The sequence below is a fragment of the Mus pahari genome, chromosome X, assembly GCF_900095145.1.
Source record: "Mus pahari chromosome X, PAHARI_EIJ_v1.1, whole genome shotgun sequence".
NCBI classification, from domain to species: domain Eukaryota; kingdom Metazoa; phylum Chordata; class Mammalia; order Rodentia; family Muridae; genus Mus; species Mus pahari.
Window position 1 is genome coordinate 42,012,598 of NC_034613.1, and position 25,130 is coordinate 42,037,727.

General features: G+C 39.7%; 1 protein-coding gene across 4 annotated transcripts in view; it reads right to left on the reverse strand.

Annotated features, from left to right (window-relative positions):
- Hs6st2 (heparan sulfate 6-O-sulfotransferase 2) overlaps nt 1-25,130 on the reverse strand; it is a 280,760-nt gene that overhangs the window by 64,759 nt on the left and 190,871 nt on the right. For 2 of the 4 annotated variants that reach the window (XM_021188028.1, XM_029534401.1), the window contains exon 3: nt 12,270-12,302. The exons of the other annotated variants lie outside the window; for them this stretch is intronic. In XM_021188028.1, coding sequence (XP_021043687.1) covers nt 12,270-12,302 — 33 coding nt within the window. The remainder of the gene's footprint in view (nt 1-12,269; nt 12,303-25,130) is intronic. 4 annotated transcript variants of the gene reach the window in all.

Below are 25,130 nucleotides of genomic sequence, written 5' to 3' on the forward strand. Positions count from 1 at the left end.
CTTTGGGGATATATAACAGACTGTGCAGCATTATAGTCTAAATGAGATAGGGAGTCACTGTGTCCTACACTGTAGGGTGTAGAACAACTGCATAACAAGCAGTAGGGAGCTGACAGTTTTAAAGGATGAGCACCGAGGTATCAGTAGGTAGAAGACTTTAAAGAAGGTGTGACTCACATTCATAATCCCAGAACCTAGCAGAATAAGGCAGGAGTACTGCCACAGGTCTCAAGCCTGTCTAGATTATACAGCAAGACTGGACTTTTTTTTTTTTAAGACTATAGGAGTCCAATTTGCAGATTAGAAAAACCACCTAGTAGATTTATAGAAGCCCACCTAAGAAATTAAAACCCATAGTGTTGGCAGGAGGCAGGCAGATTCCTAACATATAATGAAAGTCGGAGTAGATTGAACGTGGTAATGGCTAGGCAGCCTATGAAAACCAGCATGAAAGGTATTGAGTATTGTCACTTGAGCAGCTAAAAGTTGACACAGTTGACATTTGCTTAGGTGGGAAATACTTTAAGCCATCCAAGTTCTAAAGAAAAGTGTGAGATACCATGGAAACTTGCCAGTGGTAATGTTCTGTTGGTTAATAGCAATCTGGAGAGATCAAAGGAGAGGGGAGCCTGAAGATGCACATGAAAATAAATACTAGCACCTTTTCACATCCTCTATTACCCCTTGACTGTAAGCATCCTCAAATGTTGACAAGTAGGCTGCATATGTGTCAACCAAAGGTCACCTTTTCTTTCTATACCATACTCATTCTGGCCTTTGTTCTTGGGCTTTTCAGTTTCTTGAGAGACCAACGCCTGACCCCTTCTTGCAGGTTCAGACCATCAACTATCAGTTCAGCTGAAACTGTTGAGGTATTTTGGTGCTTTATTTGGGTGATTTATTTGATAAACTGTAGCAATCAAAGCAAGAGAATCATAGTATTTTACTTCTTGCAAGGCCAACTTAAGGCAAAAGAAACCAGATTGTTAAAACTGATAGGAAAAGCCTCGCCCTTTGCCTCACTCACTCTGTATATCCTTATATTCTTACTGAAGTGATTCTCTGGATGGAACATTAGCTTGCACTAATTATTATATCAGGTCTGTGACTCTGTAAATGAGATTCACACAAGTTTAAAAGTGCTAAACTAACTATGAAAGCTTGGAAACACAGTGTGCTTTAAATTATCCACAGAACTTTAAAGGTGGATATCTAGACAGAAACTGCATGAGAATAAACTTAAGGGTCATCAGCTTTCCTACACCCTCAAGTGTTTGAAGAGCAGGTCCTTTATGTCCTCCTCCTTAAAGGAGAGTTCTACTCGGGGTGGGGCAGAATACAGGGTAAGGATCATATGTACAATTGACAGATGACTTCTTCCTCCTCCCATTTGGCTATGAAAGATCATTTGCAGACTTTTTGTCACCCATGTTTCTGAGCCTAGGAAGGAAGGAAGGAAGGAAGGAAGGAAGGAAGGAAGGAAGGAAGGAAGGAAGGAAGGAAGGAAGGAAGGAAGGAAGTCTACAGCAAGCAAGTTNAAGGAAGGAAGGAAGGAAGGAAGGAAGGAAGGAAGGAAGGAAGGAAGGAAGGAAGGAAGGAAGGAGAGGTAACCAAGTCAGCTGGAAGGCCTCACCCCTGTCCTCTAGGAACTATGGTGGTACAGTGTAAGGCAACCAGTTATCCAGTTACCAGGGCAATACCAAAAGTGGAGATAGTTTTAAGGTTCTAGTTGGAACACTTTAAGATTCACTGGTATGGCATGGCTTTAATCTTGTCGTTTTGTTTTTGTTTTTGTTTTTTTTTTTTTAAATCAAACTAGTCTATGCACTTATACAGTCTCTGTCTCCAAAGCTGTCTATGTATATTTATCTCCCTACTGATTCTTTTTATGTAGCACTCACAAGAGGATCTGTAGATTCTGATGTCATTTTCTGGCATATCCCCTCATTTTGTAGATGGAGAAACTGAGGTGTGGAGAAAAGTGACCTGACAAAGCTCTCTGAATTTATGGACAAGACTTGACCTATAATCTAGGCTGGCTAGTTATGAGTTCTTAGCTTTTGTCCATGATTTGTTCCAGCCTCCTGGTCTTCCTGTCTACCTGTCTTTATCTTCATCTCTACCGCTGTTCTCATGTACAGACCTCTTAGCATGGCACAGTAGGCTGTTCATAAGTGACCTCATCCTTATTACATAGGAAAACTTAGAAGAGCCTCACCTTCAAGGCTTGGTCTTGTTTTGCTAAAATCTCTTTTTGCTAAAGATGTCACCTTTATTACTCCACAGATGTTGCATTCTCCTCTGGGATTACTACAAAATATCTCAGGGGTAGTTTCTTAATTTAATTTTTATGATTCTTCATCTACTCCCTGGTTGACCCTGACCTTAGAGTATTTGAAACCCTGCACATATTTCCCCATGGCAAATCACAAATCCAATTTTAATTTCATCTATATCTTCCAATGTAATTTGTTGACAGTGAGAAAAAGAGGAAGAAAGGGAAAAGGATATTGCTTACTTTCTCGTCCTCATTTTCTAAAGCAGCACCATAATACACTGCTTATAATAGTCAACTTGAAGAATCACCAAAAGAAAGAGAACACTCCACAGAAGGTTTTGCCATTCCTGTAGAACAGGACTCACTACTACTTCCTGGTTCCCTTGGATTTATATGAGATGTGAAATGAGATAAATATACATATGTATATGTATATATACATATACAGCTGTGATACATATCATTTCTATGTGCTGTCTGCTTTAGATTATAAGCTCCCAGAAGACAATGTTACCTTAATTCTCTGTTTAGTACCCATTAAGAGTCTTAAGGCTAACAGGCAGTGAATTTGTTCTTTTGCTCAGCAGTAGAACTAATGCTTCAAAACAGGAAAAAAAAAACAAAAAACAAAAAACAAAACCAAATCATATACTTTTGTATTAACAGACATATATTAGTGTTTACCACACTATTGCTCTTTTCTTCCCAGTTCTACTATATGTTAAATAATGGCATTATCTCTCTGTCCCCTCAGAGGCATTGTGCCTGGCCCAGCTCATTGCAGAGGAAGTAGTTGCTCAATAAAACACCTGTTGATCGATCAGGTCAGTGCTTACAAAATCAAGGAGCAAAAATCATACAAAGATATAATTACATTTCTATTGTTGGTTTCTTCTCATTTTGCAAAACCAACTTTACTAACTATATTTTCTTGAGGGTGGTTCTAGAAGAAATGGAACAACTAAAAGAAGGTGGTAGAGACTATTTACATTAGCCAAGGAAAAGAACTCAATAGACTATTCACCTCTGACTCATTATCCTTGCTTATAAAGTCTCTTCCTGAAGACCTCTTTAAAGTGCTATGCTAACATCCTACATTTACTTGATGGAAAACAGCATAAGTGAAATTTTACTTTATTGTATCTAGTGAAATAAAAAGGACTAAATTTAAAGCTGTCATTATCAAATTGTATTTGTTACCAAATGTACCACATAGTTTGAAACATCTCTATGTTGATTTTACATACGAACATTGTAGTTAAAGTGCGTTTGTCAATAATGACAAGGGTCGACCAGAAGCAGAAAGATTGAGAGGAATGGAAATAGTGTTGCTGGTAGTTATGGACATCTACAAGTTTACCAAGTAACAATACTGTTTGACTCATTTTACTGACTTTAAAAATATCGAAGTAGGGACTGGAGAGGTAGGTCAGCAGCTAAGAGTGCAGTGGTGGAAATTCAATTTCCAGCACCCAAGCCGTGAAGTCGTGTGGCTTACAACTGTTTGTAACTCCAGATCCAGAGAATCTAATACCCCCACCCTCTTCTGGCTGCTGCAGGTACCTGCATCCACGTGGCTCTCTCTCTCTCTCTCTCTCTCTCTCTCTCTCTCTCTCTCTCTCTCTCTCTCTCTCTCTCTCTCTCTCTCTCTCTGTCACACACACACACACACACACACACACACACACACGTGCACATACAAACACACACCACAGAAACAGAGAGACAGGAGGAGGAGGAGAAGGAGGAGGAGGAAGAGGAGGAGGAGGAGGAGGAGAAAAAGAAGGAGGGGAGGAGGAGAAAAAGAAGAAATCTTTAAAAATATGGAAGAGCATATCAAGAAGTTTGTCTAGTGTGTATGGCACTAAAAATACATAATCCACAGTCATACTATTGGGTAATCACCAAGTTGTGGAGCCCTGCTTGGTTTCCCCACATCTATCAAAAGCTGTCATCTGTTTCTCTTCAGTCTCAAAGCTGAGAAGCAGGACCAACCCTGAGCCATTCAGCTTTCATTGTGCACTTGAATTACACATGCAATTCAGGTATGCAAAGTAAGCCATAGTTTACATGGGCTGAATTTAAAATCAGCTCCAAGAATATTATTTTACTTACAAATATTTTATGAGCACTGTAAAGGAGACACTGAAGCCGCTCATATAGAAATGAGTAAATGAGGCTTAACTCCCCTGGTGCGTGGCTTTGCGTGGCATTCTATGAGTGGGAGTACTGAATTACATGGCTCTTCAGCAATACATCTTTTGGTTTTCAGAGAGCCTTAAACTCCTCAAATCCTCTGACTCTATTTCATTTCTTATAAGATTCCAGCATCTTTACAATTACACCTAATTATTTCTGACTCTGTTTATTTTGTCCTTTTTTAATTTCTCAAGCTTTCTCTGTTTATGTGACAAGAAGCTAATGCCCATTATTTCTAGAAGGGGATCAAATCAAAAATACACCAGCAAGACCACATTCTCCTGCACAAATTCAAAAGCAGGCTATTGTTTGAAAGGCATGAGTCCTAAAATGGCTTCTGCCTAGAGAACTCCACACTGGTCATGCCTTCCCTGTACTTTTTATTCCTTCCCCGTGCATCATCGAGGACATTGTCAAGTCAATTCATATGAAGAAACAAGAAGAAGACTATGCATAATCTCCTCATTTAGACTCATATGCCTCTTCATTTTAATATCAAAACAACCAGTAAAGGCCATTTTAAAGACACATTTTGCCAGTTTAGTATGAGTGATATTCCAGGGCTGCACATGTAGAATGATCTTCTTGTAGGTTTCCCAACAAATGAATAAGATCTTCCAGAAAAGAGAAGTTAACTTGTGCCCCATGGGCAGCAGATATCAAACTGGAACTTATAGAAGTCCCAAGAAGAAAGAAGGAAGTGCCATGAACCAGCCTTTACAGATGACATCTAGCATCCACACCAACTGAACTAAAAAAGTCCAAAGGTTTTCAAACCACACAAGGCCTTGAAGAAGTCCTCTTACAATATTAGTGTCCAGTTGATGATGCAAGACTGGAACATATAGGGAACAGCAGGACACAGTGGGCAGCGAGCCAATGGAGTGGATAAAACAGGAAGCTCATGGTGCTACCTTTGTGGGGGTCGGGGGCTACATGCAATTCTAAGACAAATAAGGGCTATTTATACAATAGGAATTCAAATGTAGAAAAGGAACAAAAATTAAGTAGTAATTTCTAACTTGTGAGTTTATCTTCTCCAGTCTATATATGTACAATAGCTCCTATGCAACACACACACACACACACACACACACACACACACACACACACACACACTCACCACCACACACCACACACCACAGGCAATCAAACAAGAAAGCACAAGAAGCAGACATAGTTAACTACGTGTCAAGTTACAAGACAGGATTCACTTGAGCTGGGTTCCTTTCTAGCATCTAATTAATTGCGTGTACATAGATAAGTTATTGTTGTGAGATTTCAGGGAAGTCAGAAGGCGAGCTTTCTAATTCTTACCTTAGAACCTAACTAGATTTGGATTGAGTGCCAAGACAATTGACATGAAGGCTGCTACATGAATTCTGAGAGGCCTTCTAAGATTAGCATGCCTTTCTTGGCTGGTCAGCAACACCCATACTATGTCATTTGGGAGCCCGCTTCCAGTGCAGTTCTTTATTTCCATGGTGTTTGGTTCTTTTTGAAGATGCCCTATGGGCAAGCTGGGAAAGATACTGGGTTTTCAGATACTCATTATAAAAGACATTGACAACTGCATGGCGCTGAATTATCACCCTAGCTGGCAGAGGTTAGGACTAGAAGCAGTGTTTTAACTTCCTGTGACATTTATAAGAACTGTAAAGCTGGCTTTTGCTGGAAAGTGTATGTTTAATCTAAGCAGTTCTGATACACTGGAAAATTGGTCCCTACATATCCACTTTCCAAAATTAAACAGAATGGTAGAAAGAGACTTGGCCCATATCTCTGGAAGCAACTAATTGTACTACTTTAGAGTTATAAAGACCCTTTGGGGTCATGTGCTTGGAACATTGGTTTTATTGATGAAGAAATGAGCAGAGAGGGAAGAAGCAGTATGCAGAGTTCAGGTTTTCCAGTTCCCAGCTTGGGTTCTTCCCACTTCAGAAACAGCCAAAGCCAAGGCTAGGCATGTCAGCATATCTTTGTAATCTCAGTCCTTGGGAGATGTAAGGAGGAAGATCCTCAAGTTCAAGAACATAGCCTGGACTACATAACAATATCCTGGTACAAACATAAACAGGCAAAATCAAATGTGTATGTCTTTCTTTTAACAGGTAGTATGCCCTGAATAACAAAGATATTCAAAATGATCAGAAAAAGTATCACTAAGAGACTAGAAGGATCATTCACATTCTATAACAGGCAAAGGGGGGGGGGATATGGCCAAATTCTAATGCTGAAAAGGACAAGGAAAGTGTGGAACAGACATGTGACAAGGGACTGACTGTACTGTGCTATGCTTGAGAACTAAGGGGATATGCTCTGCTGCTAACAATAGAGTGGGCAGAAACAGGAAATGAGAATTGGTACTGATGCCAGGAAAGCATGAGGCAGAGGAAATGAAAGGCTCCAAAGTGTAAAGTCCACAAAACATAACAAAAGCAAAGAGCAAATTTAATCTCCCTCTCCACCCCCGATCCATCTGATCATTCTCTATCCAATTTCAATTTCCTTCATGGCACTGGCCACTCTCTAGGACTATCATGTTCCTGTACTTCAGCCTTAATTGCCTCCAACACCTACTTCCACGTATATATGTATTCCTTAAGAAACATAGGGACACAGAGTGAGCTTGCTTATCTCAGACCATGTGAAGTGTTTGATGCATATGCATGAGTGAACAAATCTGAAAAAGATCTAAGAAGTTAGACTGGGTTGGTCAGATGTGTGAGAAGTTACAGGCTAAATTCAAGGATTGGTTTTTACTGATTAATCAGTGTCTCTAAATCCTTCAAGGCAAAGGAAATAAGAGTACTAGGAATGTGTACATAATGTTAATATTAGAGTTGCTATGGCATGTAGTAACTGGAGAGCATGGTGGAATGAGGCAGAGGCAGGAGCACTGGGATATACAGGACCTCCCTAAGGTGTAATAGTTCAATAAGGAACCAGACATTGGGATCTGAGAAAGGACATAAAATAGACATTGGCATGTAAAGCTAGGACAAGAATATTGGATTAAGACCTACAAACCCAATAGCCATCTCAGAGCTCGAAAAGGAAGTAAGGTACAAGCATGAGGGCAAGGATCTCAATGTATTTGCCAGCTAATCTGGTCTTCATGTACCATAAGACAGGAAGTGCCCTGAGGCTGGAGAGTAGGGTCACCCTTCTAAAAAAAAAGAGAGAGAGATTGTTCTCTGCTAAGGATATCAGTGCTGAGACCATAGTTTCCATGGGAGGAGTTTGTTTATAGCCCGGTCTCCATACGAAAGCACACACATTAACCAAGATTTGTCTATCCCCTTACTCTAATTAAAATTTAAGGTTAGACACAATCATTCATCTGGCCTGAAACACTGATGAGCCCACTTGGAATGTAAAAGCCCAAAGCAACTCAATATTTACTAAATTTAAAGGAAGCAATCAATTGTAATTCGAATTTATGCACATCCTTTCCCCACTTCGAATCTGTCTTATTTCCCTTAAGTTCCTCTCATCATTAAGACTGTCAACAAAGTTATAGTCTCCTTGTATTTGCAATAACTGGAGGAAAATGGATCAGGAATCTACAGGCAGAGACTTAATAGGTCCAGTATTCACAGTCTCATTTCTCCACAGAGATCCTGGCATATTTAGTAAATGTTTACAGAATCAATGAAGAATTTCTTTATCCCACTTGAAAGAATTTTTTTCAGCTTGGCATAATACTTTATGCTTACAATCCCAGAACTCTGGAGCCTGAGCCACAAAGCTTGCTGCAAATTCTGGATTGGCTTGGGGCTACATAAGTGAGTGTTTCAGGCAAGCATCGGCTACAATTTAAGACCTTGCCTAGCAACAATTATATTCACAATATCTCAGCATATGAGTATGCCTGTGCACATGAGTACTCTCAAAATTCCCATATGGTCATTCCTCTGTTTGACAAATCACTGAAATAATAACCATTTGTTTCCCAAGAAAGATGATTTTAATTAGCATTCCCTCCAAACACGCCAATCATCCAACACCTTAAAAATGAACTCAATTTATATCAAGAAAGCTGTTCCCTTTCCCCCAGAAAGCACATAGCTTTCAAAGACCCAATTGGTACTGACATCTCCAGATCACAAGAAAACAGAGACTCAGTTCGCCTATCATGAGAGCTGAAAGCCCAGTTTGAGTCTCTTTTACTTCTGCTTAGGTTAATAGCCCACCTTTGTTCCTTGTTTTCAATCCCTAATACTTCTGAAGCGTCCATCTGTTCTCCTAAGGGGATGACAAAAGCCAGACTACACTTTCAGCCTCATAGGATATCCTGCCCTGGAGATTCTCAGCAGGCATTTGGAAATTGAAGTTAGCTCAGAGCTCCAGAATGAATTAAGGACTGGTGAGGTCAGTTTGGGAATCATTAGTGTAGGGAGGGGTTAAAGGTGTAACTACGTGAAGCAATGAAATTATCCAGGGAGCCAACATAGCATGAAAGAAGATGCAGATCAATGACAGGAACTCAGAAGTTGCTCCATGTAAAGGGGACCAAACGTGTGCACATGTATATGCGTAATAAATGCTTATGCAAAGCACTAGTGTATAATGTGTGTGTGTGTGTGTGTGTGTGTGTGTGTGTGTGTGTACTAGAGATCCCAACAAAGAAAGCCTAATAGATGCTGTGAAAACACTAAGATAAGTGGTGCTCACTTTTAAGCGAAAGATAATATGGTCAAGTACCAGAGTCTTCAGATGTCCAGAAGACTGAAGCCAAGAAGTAAACACAAGATTGTGACAAATGGTGGTCACAGGTAACTTTTGAAATAAGTAGTCTTCCCATTGTGGTTCTTGTGGATTGTATGCGGCCAGACACACATGAAAGTATGCAAGATACACCAGTGAGGATCTTAAAGCACCAGATGATTAAACATAAGTAAAATGAGAATGGTACTGACTATCCCACACAATGAAGTGAACCACTGTTGCACACTCTTCCCCAGGTGCTGGAATCAATGCATAGCATTCCGGAGCATGATTTCACTTTCATTGCTGTGAGAACTCTAAAAAGTTACTACACTTTTGCATTTGAGAGAATCCAGAGCCAACAAATGGTAAACAAATTACCTAAGGTCACAAGAACTGGTAGTGCTAGGATAGGACCAGAGCTCTCTTTGAAGCTAAAAGTTCCTGCTGCCAGGTTATCGCACCGAGATTATCACATCCACACTCATGTTAGATAGTTATGCTTGAGGGTGAAGGGAGTTGAAACTGATGAATTGTCTCTTGGTATCAATCGGGTTCTTTGAATTGAGTATCTTCTTTCACATATGTGCATCAACTTTCAAGCTTCGTTTAGTAAAACCTTATGAGGACCTGTTTAAATAATTCTATTTGGGGTTCTTATTAAATTAAAAAAAAAAACCTAAAATCCATAAGACTGGAAAATGACCTGTACTTGCTAAAATAAATCTCAATGGTTTGAATTGTTATGAAAGTGTGGCATCATTGATTAGGTGGTTGTTTTTAAGATCCAAATTAGTAATAATCAAAGGCATTCAGTTAACTGAGGGAAATTGGGTAGCATGCTCTTAAAAGGCCTCTTCTAGCCTTGACTTTTGACTGACTTTTGACAATTCTTGCATACAAGAATACACCAATAATGTCAAAGACAAAGGGTTTCAAGGAGAATGGAAGTTCAGCAGCAGAACTGGTTGGCATGTCAGCTTCCTATTATTCCTTAAAATGGTATAAAAATAACCCCATGGCTGTTAAAGACATTGATTGTGAATTCAAATCGAAGCTTGGAAACTCAGACATCGAATGATATACTAGAAATCCAACCAACTCATTTGCTTCTGACCCAACGAAGATCCAATCGCCTACCAGGAAAAAAAAAAAAAAAAAAAAAAAAAAAAAAAAAAAAAAAAAACGAGAGGCAGGGTGTGAGGCAGGGTGTGAGGGAATGCCGGACAAAAACTCAAGCAATTAATGTTTTGCTGTCTATAGAAAACCAAATGAAGTTCTGGTCTAAAGCAATTAGGATCGCTTCTAATTGTGCATGTGTGTAGCAGTAATACTAGGCATTTGGGGTGGTTTGCTCTGATTGTTTGCTTCTTCCTCTGGATTACAAAAATCCATTCAGACAGCTAAATAATAGCAAGCACTTAGGCAAATTTTTAATTATGAGGCAGAGATAATCATAATTTTTGTACATTTATGAAACTGCATATACAATGAGGATTACCAAATGAATCATGGCTTTATTATTTTACCAGTGGTTGAAAAATATGCAAGCCCTGCAAGTGGTTTTCATAATCATTCATTCCGTTCACCAGAAATGGTCCCATCAATATTTACCATAGCTGTTTCTTTCCCACCTCACCACCTGCACCCCTCTTTTCTTTCTAAGACTGTATAAGGTTGCCCTGGCAACTCCTGCTCCAACTGAGCAGCACCATAATAAAAATAACAGTATGTCAGAATGGTGTTACCATGTAACTTTTAAAGAAGAAAGGAAATAAAAACTATCAACACTTCTATAAAAGCAATTATAGGGAAAATAATCTCTTTTTTATTGACCATTCTGATAATAATCGCCCACCCAATTTTATTCACACCAGAGTAAATCAAAGCTCATAGTGGAAATGGGACATGCTCAAAGTCACTGCTCTAGACAGTAACAACTTGTAATATTCTTGCCACAAAGACATGTATCCAAACTATGATCTTTAAAAATACCCTCCCATAGCAATGTGTTTCTAAGTGTTGCTATCTGTCTATACCATGTATTTTAATGCATTACAAATGGACTAGAACATTAAACAGTGATTTTTCTCAGTTGTCAGATAGTCTGAAAGATCTGAGGATGAATATGGCATCTCAGCTCCTGAAAACTAAATTGTGCATCTTACAGTGACCCCATATAATCTATTTTTGTAAGAGCCTGACCTAGTGGAGGAATGCTAAACTCATCATCTTTCTACTCTCGGGTTTATTTGGTGATGCAGAGGCATAGATATGTAGGAAGAGAAAACAGGCATTGGTAAATATTTCTGGACCAAAAAAATATCACACACACACACACACACACACACACACACACACACACACAATAAGTCAAATACAAAACTGGTGAACATCACCAATTTAGAAGAAAATATGCCATAATAATGGAGCATGACATTTAAAAAAAATCTCATTAGCCTCTCCAGCACTGGTGACAATATGACACAGCCCATGGCAACAGTGGGTGCTTTCTTGGAACATTTTCAATGTTTCTTTTAGCGCGTAGAATGTAACATTTTTATGTTTGGTGAAATTTGTGCTCCAGCACCATTCATGTGACAAATAAAGGCCTACTGACTATGCGGGTCACTCCACCTTGCAAGTCCACAGACTTGCATATTTAAAAAGAAAGACATGGCCAGAACTGATCTCCTGTTAAGGAAATGTTGATCCAATTGTTCTATATACCACCACCCACCCTAGGAGCAGACAACGTGCCTGAAGCACCGAAGGACTTTGTTGATGCTAGGGATCTTCTTACCCATACAGTGCACTGTGCCATCCAGTTTCAGCTAACTCTCTAGAGTGGGGCAAGCTAAACCTTCATCTCACTTCCAAATGAGTTCTGCCATTAGACTCCATGTTGCTTTCAACTCAAATAAGCCAAGTATCTATGAGAAAAATGAACTATTTTGTATCTCAATTAAACTGGCAGGTTATTGCAGAGTCTACTTTTCTTTATTCTTTTTCTTCTGTTTCTTTTTTTTTTCTTATTTTGCTTCCTTGGGATTTATTAAACTAAAAATGCATTGTTGCTTACCTTGTTGCATCTAGAATCTGAAAAATCCTCCACCTGTTAAAGGAACAGTAAAACCAGTAGCAAGAGCTTGTCAAGAAAAAAAGTTGTATTTTTATCGTTTCCTAAACTGAAAGGAAATAATTCATGGGTGGCTTTCCCATTTGGATTCCCATTAGCTCACCTATAATAAGTGGGGACATTTTAAATCACAAGGCTAAAAGGAGAAGGGCAGCATTGAGAGCCAACCTCTGGATTGCTGAGGGTAGGGAATGATGCATTTACCACAAAGATTAACTCCATTCTCTTTCTTAAGGGACAGTGGCAAACTCAGCAAAGAGGAAAAACTAGGAAACCCAAACCCAGACCAAGCCTAACCCTGGAGCATGAATGAAATGAAAATGCTTCAATGAAAGAACTTACAGGAGATTTTTCACATCTTTGGGAATGTCTGAACACATACAAAAGAAATGAAAAGAACTTTAGACTTTGTTTACACTCTTCAATGAGATGGAAATTTAAAGTACGCATGTGTGCGCGCACGTGTGCATGCGCGCGCGCGCGCACACACACATACACACACACACACACACACACACACAGACAGAGTGATAAATAATTCATTACTGTAGTGTCTGGCACCCAAACACAAGATATCCATCAAAGTAAGTAAACAATATATCTCTCCATTTATAAAACTTGCTTAGATCTTTCTCATAACACAGATCTTTGGAGTCACAAAACAGTAAATCTACTGATGTGTGAACTTTTAGTTCTTTCTCATTTGAGTGTTTAGGGGTGTGTGTGTGTGTGTGTGTGTGTGTGTGTATGTGTGTGTGTGTGTGTGTGTACATGCATGTGTTTGTGCCATAATATGTGCATAGCAGTCAGAGAACAGCCATGATATGTATATAGCAGCCAGAGGACAATTTGCAAAAGTTGGTCCTCTCCTTGTACCATGTTGGAGTATGGGATTGAGTTCAGGCCCTTAGACTTGATTGCAAGCTCCTTGACCACTGGGCCACCTTGGTTAATGTCTCATCTGAGGAGCTTTCTGTCTCTGAAGATGTGCCAGATCAGTGTGAGACTCAGTTAGCTTTCTGATTTTTATTACACCCCAACAAGGGGCACTACCATTTTGTGCACTTCCTTGTGCATACAAAAAAAAAATGTTATATGGGCCTGCACGTTGTTATGGGAGAAGTGTCTCATTACATCAAAACTATGTTCAGGCTTCTAGGGTGAGTTAAGTATCTTTAAGTAGCATAGCCAGCAGCAGAGCCTTGCTTGCATCATCACTTGGGGAACAGTATACTACTTTCTAAAATTCTCAAGTCCTTGGTGTAGTTATACCTCACTTTCCTGCTTCTCGGTTGTTAAGACTTGTGGGAAAACAAGTGTTCTGAGAAACCAACATGATATACCTGGTGAGTTCTGACACTAAATCTTTCAACAAGATACCCCCATGAATTGATTTGCTATTCCAAGCCCAATGTATTTATCTTTCACTCCAACCACAACAGAGAAGAAATTCAGAGCATAATAATCTGCCCCCATGACATAACATCCTCATACAATGAAGACAGCCCAGAAGCCCTTGCACCACACTTGCCCTGGTGAACAAAAGAAAATAGATATTTTAGATGAAAATACAAACAAATGAAAAGCCAGTCAAAAACAGAAATAAGAGAACACTTTTAAAATGAAAATATGATACCATGTATTGATTTTGTTTTAGGTCCAGGAATTTCCAAAGTAAAATATAAAGTAGTTTCTAAAACCATAATTTTTATTATACTCTCCGAATGGAAATCCACAAACAATGTAATGATCTATTGATTTGTATTAGGGCTGGGTTAAATTTAACTTCAATCAGGGAGGTGCTATCTCTCGGGAGTATCTCTTTTTATTTCTAGGAAAACTTCCCTGTTTCTTGTCAGCATCTCCCAGTGATTGCACTGAGAAGATTTTTAAAAAGTTCATTGCCTTACCTGAGTGTCCGGATGGCCAGAGGTACAGTATTCAGTGATGAGCCATGAAGATGTTACAGGGACATCAATCAGAAGCGTGGACAGCCATTGCAGGTGAGTCAAAGCCATGGGGAAAAGGTAAAAATAAATGAGAGAGAGAGAAAGAGAGAGAGAGAGAGAGAGAGAGAGAGAGAGAGAGAGAGAGAGAGAGAGAAGCTGATTAGAAGAAAAGGAATTAATTTTAAAACTTACTTTACACAACTGTACATACACTCTCCCTTTGGAATGGTTCTCAAATGAAATCCTTTAAAAAGATCCTTTAATCATGAAGAGTCATTCAAACTACATTTATTATCCAACATGTGCCAGGAATTTCTATAGGATATAACAGTGGATAAAACAAACAAACAAAATCCTTCCTTTTTGCAAAGTCTGCAGTCCTATGGAATATTTTGTGGGCCATCTGCTTGAAATCAGGATTCTCCAGAAATATACCATATGTGAAAGTATTTCTCCTGGTTTTATTTATTCTTTTCTTTATGTATGGAGAACATACCCAATGGCATCACAGTCAACATTTGTAGTAGAAGAAACTGCTTTCTGATTAGAAGGAACACTATAAATGTATGGTCTCTTCTGCTTAAAAGCCCTCCCCAAAGGCTATCACTTAGGGATCTTTCCAGCTGTCCCATGAGCCTCCAGTGCTTTTTGAAAGGTTGTGAAAACAAGGCCTGTCAATAATAGGTCAGTTCTCAGTGGGAGAGGAGGTGTTTATTCTTGCTGGGAGTAGATGTCCCAGGGTGCAGTGGTACCCAGGGGGCACTTTCCCTTCCCTTAGGAGAGTGGGAGGGGATAATGGGGAGAGGGATTTGTAAAGGTGGGACTGGGAGGGGGCTAAGATTGGGATGTAGTGTGAATTTTAAAAAGTAAACTATGAAAAGAAGACAATAATATGTCAGTTCCACATCTTAATAGAGCATTTCTCATTGGCTGATATTGCTTTCTCTAAGAGGTGGCTCAGGTGACATGCTGAGATTAATCTCATTAGCCCTTAGCAAGCCCCATTCTGGGAAAACGGCAGGCCTGGGAAGACAAAGGAGTCCCTGGATATCCAGTCCATGACCTGGATGCAGTGCTAAGATCAAGAAGATAGGGTCAACCTTCAAAAGGCAGCAGCTATCTAAAAATATCAAGTTAACAGGGAAAGCGAAAGATAGAAATGAATGCAATACACCGATCACTGGAATAACAGGAATGTGGGGGTACTTGAGATTTTGAAATTCTAAAGGGGAATCCACCTTTTCTTCCACAACCATCTCATACATACATACAATGCATTTTTATTAGATTTTCCCCCCTCTCCTGTTGATTTCCCTTGCCCAAGTTATGACCAGTTTTATTCTCAGGTTATTTGTTGTGACCCACTGAGTTTAATTAGGGTAGATTGCATGGGCATGGATGACTGAGGCTATTTCGCTGGAGTCTGGGGAACTTCGAAGTACCTAGACCACTGAGGAAAATGACTTCAGATGAGGGCTTCATCTGAACCAGGAATCTCCAGCTATGGCACCTTCCTTTGGTGTGTACATTATTAGGGTTGGTTCTTGGTGCTTCAGAAGAAATAAATAAATAAAGCAATTCACTTTGATATTAAGACCCAAAACAAGACCTTAAGAAAAGCAAAACTGAATCAAAATGTAGGAGCTCTTGCCCAGGAATAAGGATTCCTGGTTTCTGATTCTAATTTTCCCAATGACTCATTTGATCTTAGGCAATAATCTTTTCCACTGACTTTTTGGAGATGAACGTGTTCAACAAGCCAGTTTTTAAAGCACCCCATTTCCAAGCTTAACATCTGTCTACTTTCCATTTTGGAACTGTGTTAGTCTAGTTATTTTCTCAATATACCCTGCTACTGGTGGTTCAGAGAGCCCAGCACCCCTGCATTCATAAGCAAATGAGACATGGTCAAAACAACAGTATCCAAATGGAAATGTGGCTGGCCATTGTTCTCTCTGGGGAAAGGGCTCTATTTATTTAAATATACAAAGTGGTTGGTTCTTTATGGTGGAAAATTTACATCAAAAATTGGGAAACCATCAAAAACCAACAACTGATCGACCAACATTTCCCTATTCCAACTTTTCTTTCTCCTCATATATGTGGTTTAACTGCCAAGAGTCTGGGATGGGATGAGAACAGTGTATTTGCAGAGACTTTTATAGCCACACAGTCTCAAATAAAGGATGCTCTCATTTGGTGAAGGATTCTTAAATCTCTTCCTACAGCAACATTTGGTCTGATTGCAAATTTGTAGGAAGCAATTGCTTACCATAGCTCCAGAGCTTCCAAGCAAATGGTTTCCAAGCAAGTGGTCCATTTGGTCTGTCTCTCCGTTACTGTCTCGGTTTCTCTTCCTCTCTCCTTCACTCCCTCCCTCCCTTCTCCCTCTCTTTTCTTCTGACTGGACATTTTTTTCCAGTGTCACCTTGCTCCAACCTAGTAGATTCCCAGTCAACTAACTCACTACACTTTTTATTTCTATTTTATACCACAGTCTTCCTTTGGCTTCTGAGAATCAAATATAGTATATACTGATGGTAAACAAACAGCACTTAATGATGACAAAACCCTTCCCACATTCACTATGCTAATTAGTTCCCTATAACTAGAAATATATTTAATATCTACAAAACCCTATGTTAAAGATTGTTCAAACTGCTTCAGACAGATGGGGGAGCCAGAAAGAAGGGCCTGGATGTTTGTCCTGTTAAAAATCATTTTTTCCCTTATATAAATCTTTAAACTGTTGGTTTTAGTAGAGGTTTGGGGTCATAAAATAAGCCCAGGAATCATACAGATTGGGTAGCAGTGTACTGTCATTTATTACCTCCTCAACTCTCTTGCCTACAAGATGGGACAATTATAATGTCTGTACCAATAATGATACACAATATGTATAAAATATATTATTATGAGTAAAGCCCAGTTAGAAGAGAAACCAGTCCTGTCAGATCAGAAACCTGGTGTCATTTGTAAGCATGCCAATGAGTTTGAGTATAGGGTAGTTCTCAAGTTACTTGTAATGATTAGTTGAGATTATACATAGACATTCTGTAGCAGAAGACAAGAATCAGAGTTAGCATGCAATGACCTTTGTGTATAATTATTTTTATCTAGGAGGAAAACCAGATAAGAGAATAGGAGACTAGTCTTAGCAGTTAACAGCACTGACTGTTCTTCCAGAGGACTCAGCTTCAATTCCCAGCACCCACAGGGCAGCTCATAACTGTCTGTAACTCTAGTTCCAGGGGCTTTGACACTCTCACACCATGCATATAAAATTATTATTATTTTTAAAATGAGACTAATCCAAAATGATAGTGACTGTGGCAGACCACAGAAATAGCTCTCTGGCCTCTGTCACTGAGCCATCTTTCACTGGGAACAGAATCAGGTTGTCAAAAACAGTACCCCAAAATACCTATATACAAATAGCCAGCCACACTTATTAATATTGTGGAAGGATGTGCCCTATACTGTTTGGCCATTCTGCATTCTTTCTCAGTCTATACCAAGTCCACATGAAATAATGCTTGCCGCAGAGAACAGGGCACCTCATGGTTAGCCTGAGAAGACTGTAGTCCAGATCATCTTTCCTAAGTACACTTTGATTATCTGTTTTAATTCACAAGCCACAGGCTTTGTCACAACTGTGAAGTCCTATGAGTCTGTTTTGATTGTTCCTTTCACAATACCTCCCTTTTCTCCAAGGTACTAGAGTTGGTTTCCAAACTTAAGCCCATGTCATTCCATTTTCTGGCAGCCAACATGGATTTCAATCTGGTATTTGTATTTTGGCAACAGTCATAGGAATACAGAGTCTTTGAGGACCATGGTAATTACTGTTCATTGATTTTTACCTTCAATCCTCTGACAGTTAAGAAGTCTTTTTTAATAACCCCTTAATAACATGAGATGCAACACAGATCAATTATAGTGGTGCGTTTAATTCATAGCTATTGGTTGCTTATTCCCTAGATTCAATATGGGAAGCCTGGACTAGAATGCAATAATTAAGGTGCTGATTTCAGAACTGCCGAGTATCTGGCTCAAAACTTTGGCAAACATTCCTAATTGGGTAATATGGTCAACTGGTGCCTTTCCCAGTTTCCTATTTACTATAATAGTCTAAGACTGTGATAAACTTGACTTAGGCTGGCACTTTCCGTGAACTATATAGCCCAAGTCTAATAAACAGAGACCTAGACAAAAACACTCCTGAATTTCTCTAAGATACCCTCATGCCAAGGGCTGGGAAGACAAATTGTTCCTCAGTAGCCTCCTCTTTTTATCAGATCCCCAGACAACCCATGAGCTCCCCAGGCATCTTTGAATGGCTCTGCCTGAGAATTTCGCCAGCACTCAGCACACAGGCTAGGAGCTGCCTAACTGGGGCATATTAAGCCAATTTAAGGGATTCTATTGATGACTTGGTATGTTAAATCTCTGAGGTTACATTTGTTGAGAGCCATAAACCTAAACAAGTGACTAATATGGATACATCAGCGCTTTGGGGGTGGCAAATCCTTTCATTACCACCTTTAAAGGTAACAGAGTCAGCACCTATCCCAAGATGTCTATCACATCATGTCTGAGTCAGAACACAAGTGGCTGCTATAAACAAGTGATACAGAAAGTTATTTCAGCATTAACCACTCATCTTTGACATTTTAGATTTGAGTCCCCTATCCACTTGTTCTTCCATATCTCTGACTACTGTAAGGCTAGTTTCAGACTCTATCGAATGAGGGTATGTAAACAGACACTCTGAGGACTGGATGACATTTTTTAGGGACTACTGAAGTCACTCAACATTTCTGGATGCTGAAATGAGGCTGGGGACAGAGACTCACCACAGAGCATAGCAGTGGCAGAGCCAAGGCCAGGACCCATTTTAATAGTATGTCACTCATACCATGTGGACTAGAGGCCTCTTAGAATAATGGTTTTCAACCTGTGGGTCAAGACCACCCCCAACCAGGTACTGTATATCAATCATATGTTTACATTGGGACTCATAACAGTAGCAAAATTAGTTATGAAATAACAGCGAAAATAGTGTAATGGTTGGGGGTCATCATAACATGAGGAACTGTATTAAAGGATCACAGCATTAGGAAGGTTGAGAACCACTAGCTTAGAGCATCTTCTCTCAGATACAACCACATCCACACCACACTTCAGAACAAGTAATGTGCTAGGACTGCAAAAGACTCTAAAAACAACTACAGAAGACTCAAGGGGTATTTCATTCTTCATGTCTATAGTTGTTTATGTAGAAACAACAGTTTTATGCTTTCGGATAACTTCTCACTCACAGTCTGATTGCTGTCTATGAGTTGACCACTTTGCTCATTACCCTCACCTATTCCATTATTCTTTTCATTTGAGGAACACAATGCCAAATACATGATTGCTGAAGCACCAATCATGTTTTGGAAACAAAATGGATCTGATGAGAAAGCTTGCTGCACAGCCTGTTCACATGAGGATTTTCTTCTCTCCTGTCAAGTGAGTCAGTCCTTAGTGGCAGAAGCCTGTTCTCAGCTCTCTGTTGTCTGCATTCCTAGCAGACCACCCTCCTTTCACCTTCCCCCACTCCCACCCTCACACACCAGAACTGAGTAAAATGCTCCCATTTTGGCATCATAAGAGTGCCCTCTAGTGATGCTCCAATTAAGAACCTGGGGACCAAAGAATTTTCAGGTTTTGGTGGGGAACACGGTCAGTCTTAACTTGCCCTTGGCCATCTGAAGGCACTTCTGTGTCACCCATTTATCAATTTAGTCTTTCCAATAGTAGGGAAATGGGTGTTTTTGAAATGGAGTAAGCAAAGCAAAACAAAACGGGGGGGGGGGCACAAACCTTAGAAAATCTGCTGTCCTGCTTCCTGAGAAGTGTTAGCATTCATGACGCAGGATGCCTGTGCAGGCACAAGCTGACTCTTCAGTTGAAATCTAGTAAGTATTTTCATACATGCCTTAGAGTTCCCTGTAGTTGTAGGATGGGACCTTATAATATGTTTCCTCAATTTGGTCACATTGTATACTTTTTCAGCAGTAAAAGAATCAAGAGTCCCTTGGAAATTTCCCTGAGTGTGACAGACTTGCGGTCCATGTAAGAGAGACTAGAAAAAAATGGCATTTGCAATATGTAATACAATATTAGATTACTATAAGTAAGCATTTGGAGTTATTCCCTCTTATTTTACTTCCAGGTTTAAGAGTTTAGAGTTTGGGAGATCCACAGTACATGTTATTTAAGCACTGGTTTAAACCAGCAGAAAGGGCTCCAATGGATCTTTTACAGTCAGCCATGCAAAGCTCTACTTCATTGTATTCCTAATAGTTTATGTTGACACAGACAAAATGTTTGGTAAATTGTTAGCATGTTCAACCACGGGGATTGCACAAGGTCCCTAGCAAGTAATCATTTGGCCAGTGCTAACGTAAGGATTGAGATCATTCCCAAAAAATGTTTAGTGAAATCACTAACAGGATCATGGGATGGTGCATAATGGATATATGTCAGTCCTTTTCAGCAGGGATAGGGGTGGGTGGGGTACTTATGTCTCTGATGAAGTCAAATCATGGTGAGAACAGTGGATTTGATGGGAAACATCATTCAAGCTGGTGCCAAGTGAAAAGTGAATGGTGAACTAAAGTTGAGTTCCACAACTGTGTTCCAGAACCACAGTACCTCTTCTTTGGTTACTTCAAACTGTCAGTCTCGTTTTCCTCAACAGAACTAGGACCCCTTTGTTATCCCAGCACTTCCTAGCAAAAGACACAAACTACATGAGCCATAAAATATCTGTTTAATGTAACACGCCCAACATTCTTCATTTTAGGAATCGGAAGCTGCATCTTGCTCAGGTGTTTCTGAAGATGCAAGTAAATAAAACACTTGGGTACTGGTCCTCATGATTTAAAAGAAGCTGTGTGACAAGGACTTTGATGGGCCACTGCTCTTATTGCCTCCACTTGCCCAGCCCATGTCTTCTGGGGAAACTGGGAGCTGAGAGGTCATGTTTAAGAAAGAGAGAGAATAACTATAGAAGTTGAACAAGGCTACAAAAGCATGGACTCAGAGATGTACTTCCTCCAATATGAACCCCCCCCCCAAAACAAAAAAAAAACATTTCTGGAGTTGTTCTTAAAATAATTACCAAAAGAAAACCCCAACAAACAACAACAACAACAACAACAACAACAACAACAACAAAACCTTTAAAGGTTCCATAACCCCCTCAAACAGCAGCACCGACTACAGACAAGTGTTGCACTACATGAGCCTATGGGTAGACAATTCTCATTCAAACCCACCACACCAATCAAACAACAAGCACTTTTTTCCTGCCTGTTGCCATACCTCCCATGCATTTATAGACTTTGCCTCCAGGACCATAAGCCCAAATAAACGCTTTTTTTTCTGTAAGTTGCTTTTGGTGATGGTATTTTATCACACTATCAATAAATAAATAAATAAATAAATAAATAAATAAACAATAGAGCATGTACAGTGTGTTCCTAATTAAATTTTCCTGTGCTATCTATGGAAGCATTTTTTAATGAACTATTAATAGATCTGTGGACTAAGGGGCAAAACCAGGACCAAAAATATTCAGTGGTTTATTCTTCGAAATATCAAACCAGGGCACATTTGCAGAAAAGACCAGAAACATATGTTTTCCAGAATTATTGGGACCTATCCCTTAATGAGCAAATAACAATATTCATATCATTAACTAGCATGTAACAAGTACTTCTCCTATGCCAGACACTGTATGCTTTACAGGGATTATTTAATCCCAAGAAAATAGTCTAAAATTATTGTGCAGATAAGAAAACCATGGCTCAGGAGGTGAAATGTAGTTGTTTGGCCAGTCTGACAAGCTGAGTTTGAACCCCAGGACCTATCTGAGTAAGAAGAAAGCCAACACTCTCCAGCTTTCCTCTGACCTTGCCATGTATATGCACATGCATATGGATGTGTATACAAACAAAAAAAGCCATCAATAAATTCAATAGAAAGAAAAGAATGTAAAAAGAAAAGAAAAATCAAGCTCAGAGGGACTAGCACAGTAAGTGGTAGAGTCTGCATTCAAACCCAGAATCACAGAATGTCTGTCCCCATGCTCATTAGCCACTAAGTAGTTCTAACTGAAATTGATTTTACTTGCACTGCGGTGTTGTGAGGTAGATATCATTCTCATTTCACAGGGAAGATAGACGGGACTCAAAATGCAACTCAGTCAAGGTCATATTGCCAATAAGTAAAGCTACCAGGACAGAAACGTTCAATCCTCCAGCCATAAATACTATGCCTTGCCCATTAGACTCTGTGCTTGCTCACTGTGGCCCAGATATTGAAAGGGTCACTGTATATAATCAAGCTAGGCAGAACACACTTCCACTGAGAGCTTGGAACTCCAAACTGCTTCCATGTATGCCTCTCTTCAAGCTTCTCAAGGGACTATTTTTCATTTTGAATTCCTGGATAGCGTGCAAACCACTTGAACACAAGGGCCCTGGATGAGAGCTCGGTGTAAATCTTTCTGGGACCTGTGCTGTGCTTTAGACATAAATCAAGTGGCTGTGGGTGGGCCTGGTACCTTCAGGGACTGTGAACTGGCAGGCAGATCTAGTCTCTCTGGAACAGTGAGGGGGAAGAACGGCCTCCCCCCCATTGTTTCTATTTTTTTTTTTTATCAATACAAGAATATGATTAGAACAAACAGACAGAATCCAGATATGTAGGTCAAGGATACGAAAGTGCAGAGGGAGGAGGCTGGAAGAAGACTGTGTGCTTATGGTAAGAGGATGAGTTGATGCCTTGGGAAATCATAGGTTTTGGCGTGAAATGGCATGATGAAGCAGGCCATGCACACTTGATCACAGCCAGTTTTAAACGTATTCAAACAGAAAGGTATTCCTAAGAGACCATCAAATCCAAACTCTTAATTTATAGCTTCGGAGAGAGAAAGGGATCTATAAAAGGCCAGAGCACTAAGCATGGGCCCCAAACCTTCTCCTAGCCCTTACACTTTGCATTTAGAAGTTTATAAAACACCACTCTTTTCTCATCAAAAGACAAAGTAAAAAGAATAAAAACCCTCTAGTAACCCCTGCAAGAGGGAACGATAGCAGCAAAGGGACCAAGGGAAGCAGGCATCATGTTGCAGAATGAAGACTAAGCTTTCTTTTCCAACAGTAACTGTAAGATATCCTTTCCCATCTTCTTGCTCAGGCCCCAAAACGGAGCCTCGAAGAAGTGAAGCACTTTGCCCTTCAGTGAACACGCAGAGAAAGGAGTTTGTGAGCTGCTCACACACACACAGTATGGAACCACCTCATTTCTCTTCACCTACATTCCTAGTACAAAAGAGTACATGCTGAATTTTTGTGTGTCCAATTTTGCAATTACTATAATAAACCTGAACTCTCATTGGCTAGCCTAGATCCAATGAAGCTGTGGATGGTACCTTGGCTCAGCCTTTTGAGAGCACTTTCGGTTGTCTTAGCTCTCTTGGACTCAAGGAAAACAGATGCCCTAAGAAGAATCTGTCAGGTCAAGTGATTTGCAGTTCCTCCCTTGGGTTCTGATGTGTCACCTCAGGCTGCTAAGGCTAAATCCCTGGGGCATAGGAGATGTTGATCATGGTATCCAATCTGCCAGATTACTGGGATGATGCTATGGGAGTGTCTTCATACTGAAAAGCAAGGGATATAGATGCTGTCTGCATCCAGAGATACACTCTGAATATCTCCACTCAGGTTGGCATGAGTCCCACCACCATTCACTTGTGATAGCCCTGTAGTAGCCTATCATAGTGTGGTAAATATGAAAATTCCGAGCACATACCCAAAGAATGGAAGGGAAATTTGGTATTTCTTATTTGAATTTTGGACCTGACAACTTGCTAATTACAGAGGTGGCCCATAATTGGGCATGCTCATTTGTCCTCATCACAATAGGGAACTCTGCGGCAAAGCAGAAATCACCAGGCAGCTGGTTCTGTGAAAATAAAATCTTTGTTTATTTGACATATGTTGCAATCAATCTCTAACTACCAACTTCTGGCAGTTACCCTTCACACTCTGGCTTTCAGTTGCTCTGACCCTAGCCCCCTTATCAGGTGGGTAATCAACTGGAAATGCACACCACTTGTTCCTTTAAAGGAGGCCTAATTTAAAAGAACCTTTCTCTAAAAACTCTTTGTATGTGTACTTTACATTTGAGAGGGACATCTCTCCAAACTACAGACATATCTCCCTTTGATTCAAAACGTAACCTCTACTCCTCTGACATATGTAAGTTTAACAATTTCATTTCATATTCAACTCATCTATTTAAGTGTGCAATTTAATGGTTTTCAGTATTCTCACAGAAATGTACAACTGTCATCGAAAACATTTAATCATTTCCGAAATAAATCCTTGATACTCTACATTTAGTTGTTCTATGCATTTGTTATTCCAGATCCTGACTGCCATAAATGTAGTTCAGATTCTATGTGGATTTGTCCCTCTGAGACATATGGTCGTAGTTGTCCTTTATGGCTGGCCTTTTCCAATTAGCATATTGTTGTCAAGATTCATCTGAGTTGTGTACCATATCTGTCCTTCCATCCCTACTTTTCATAATCAAAAGGTTTCATATTCAAAAAAATTTCAGGAGTAAAATTCATCTACAACTCTCTTCCTAATCAAGTCCACGTATCTATCCTGAGTAGATAATGTGGTACAATTATTACTACCACTATGATTATAGACATGACTGAGAAATACAATGGGCACTTTTTTTTGTTTTTTTGTTTTTGTTTTTGTTTGTTTGGTTGTTGTTGTTGTTG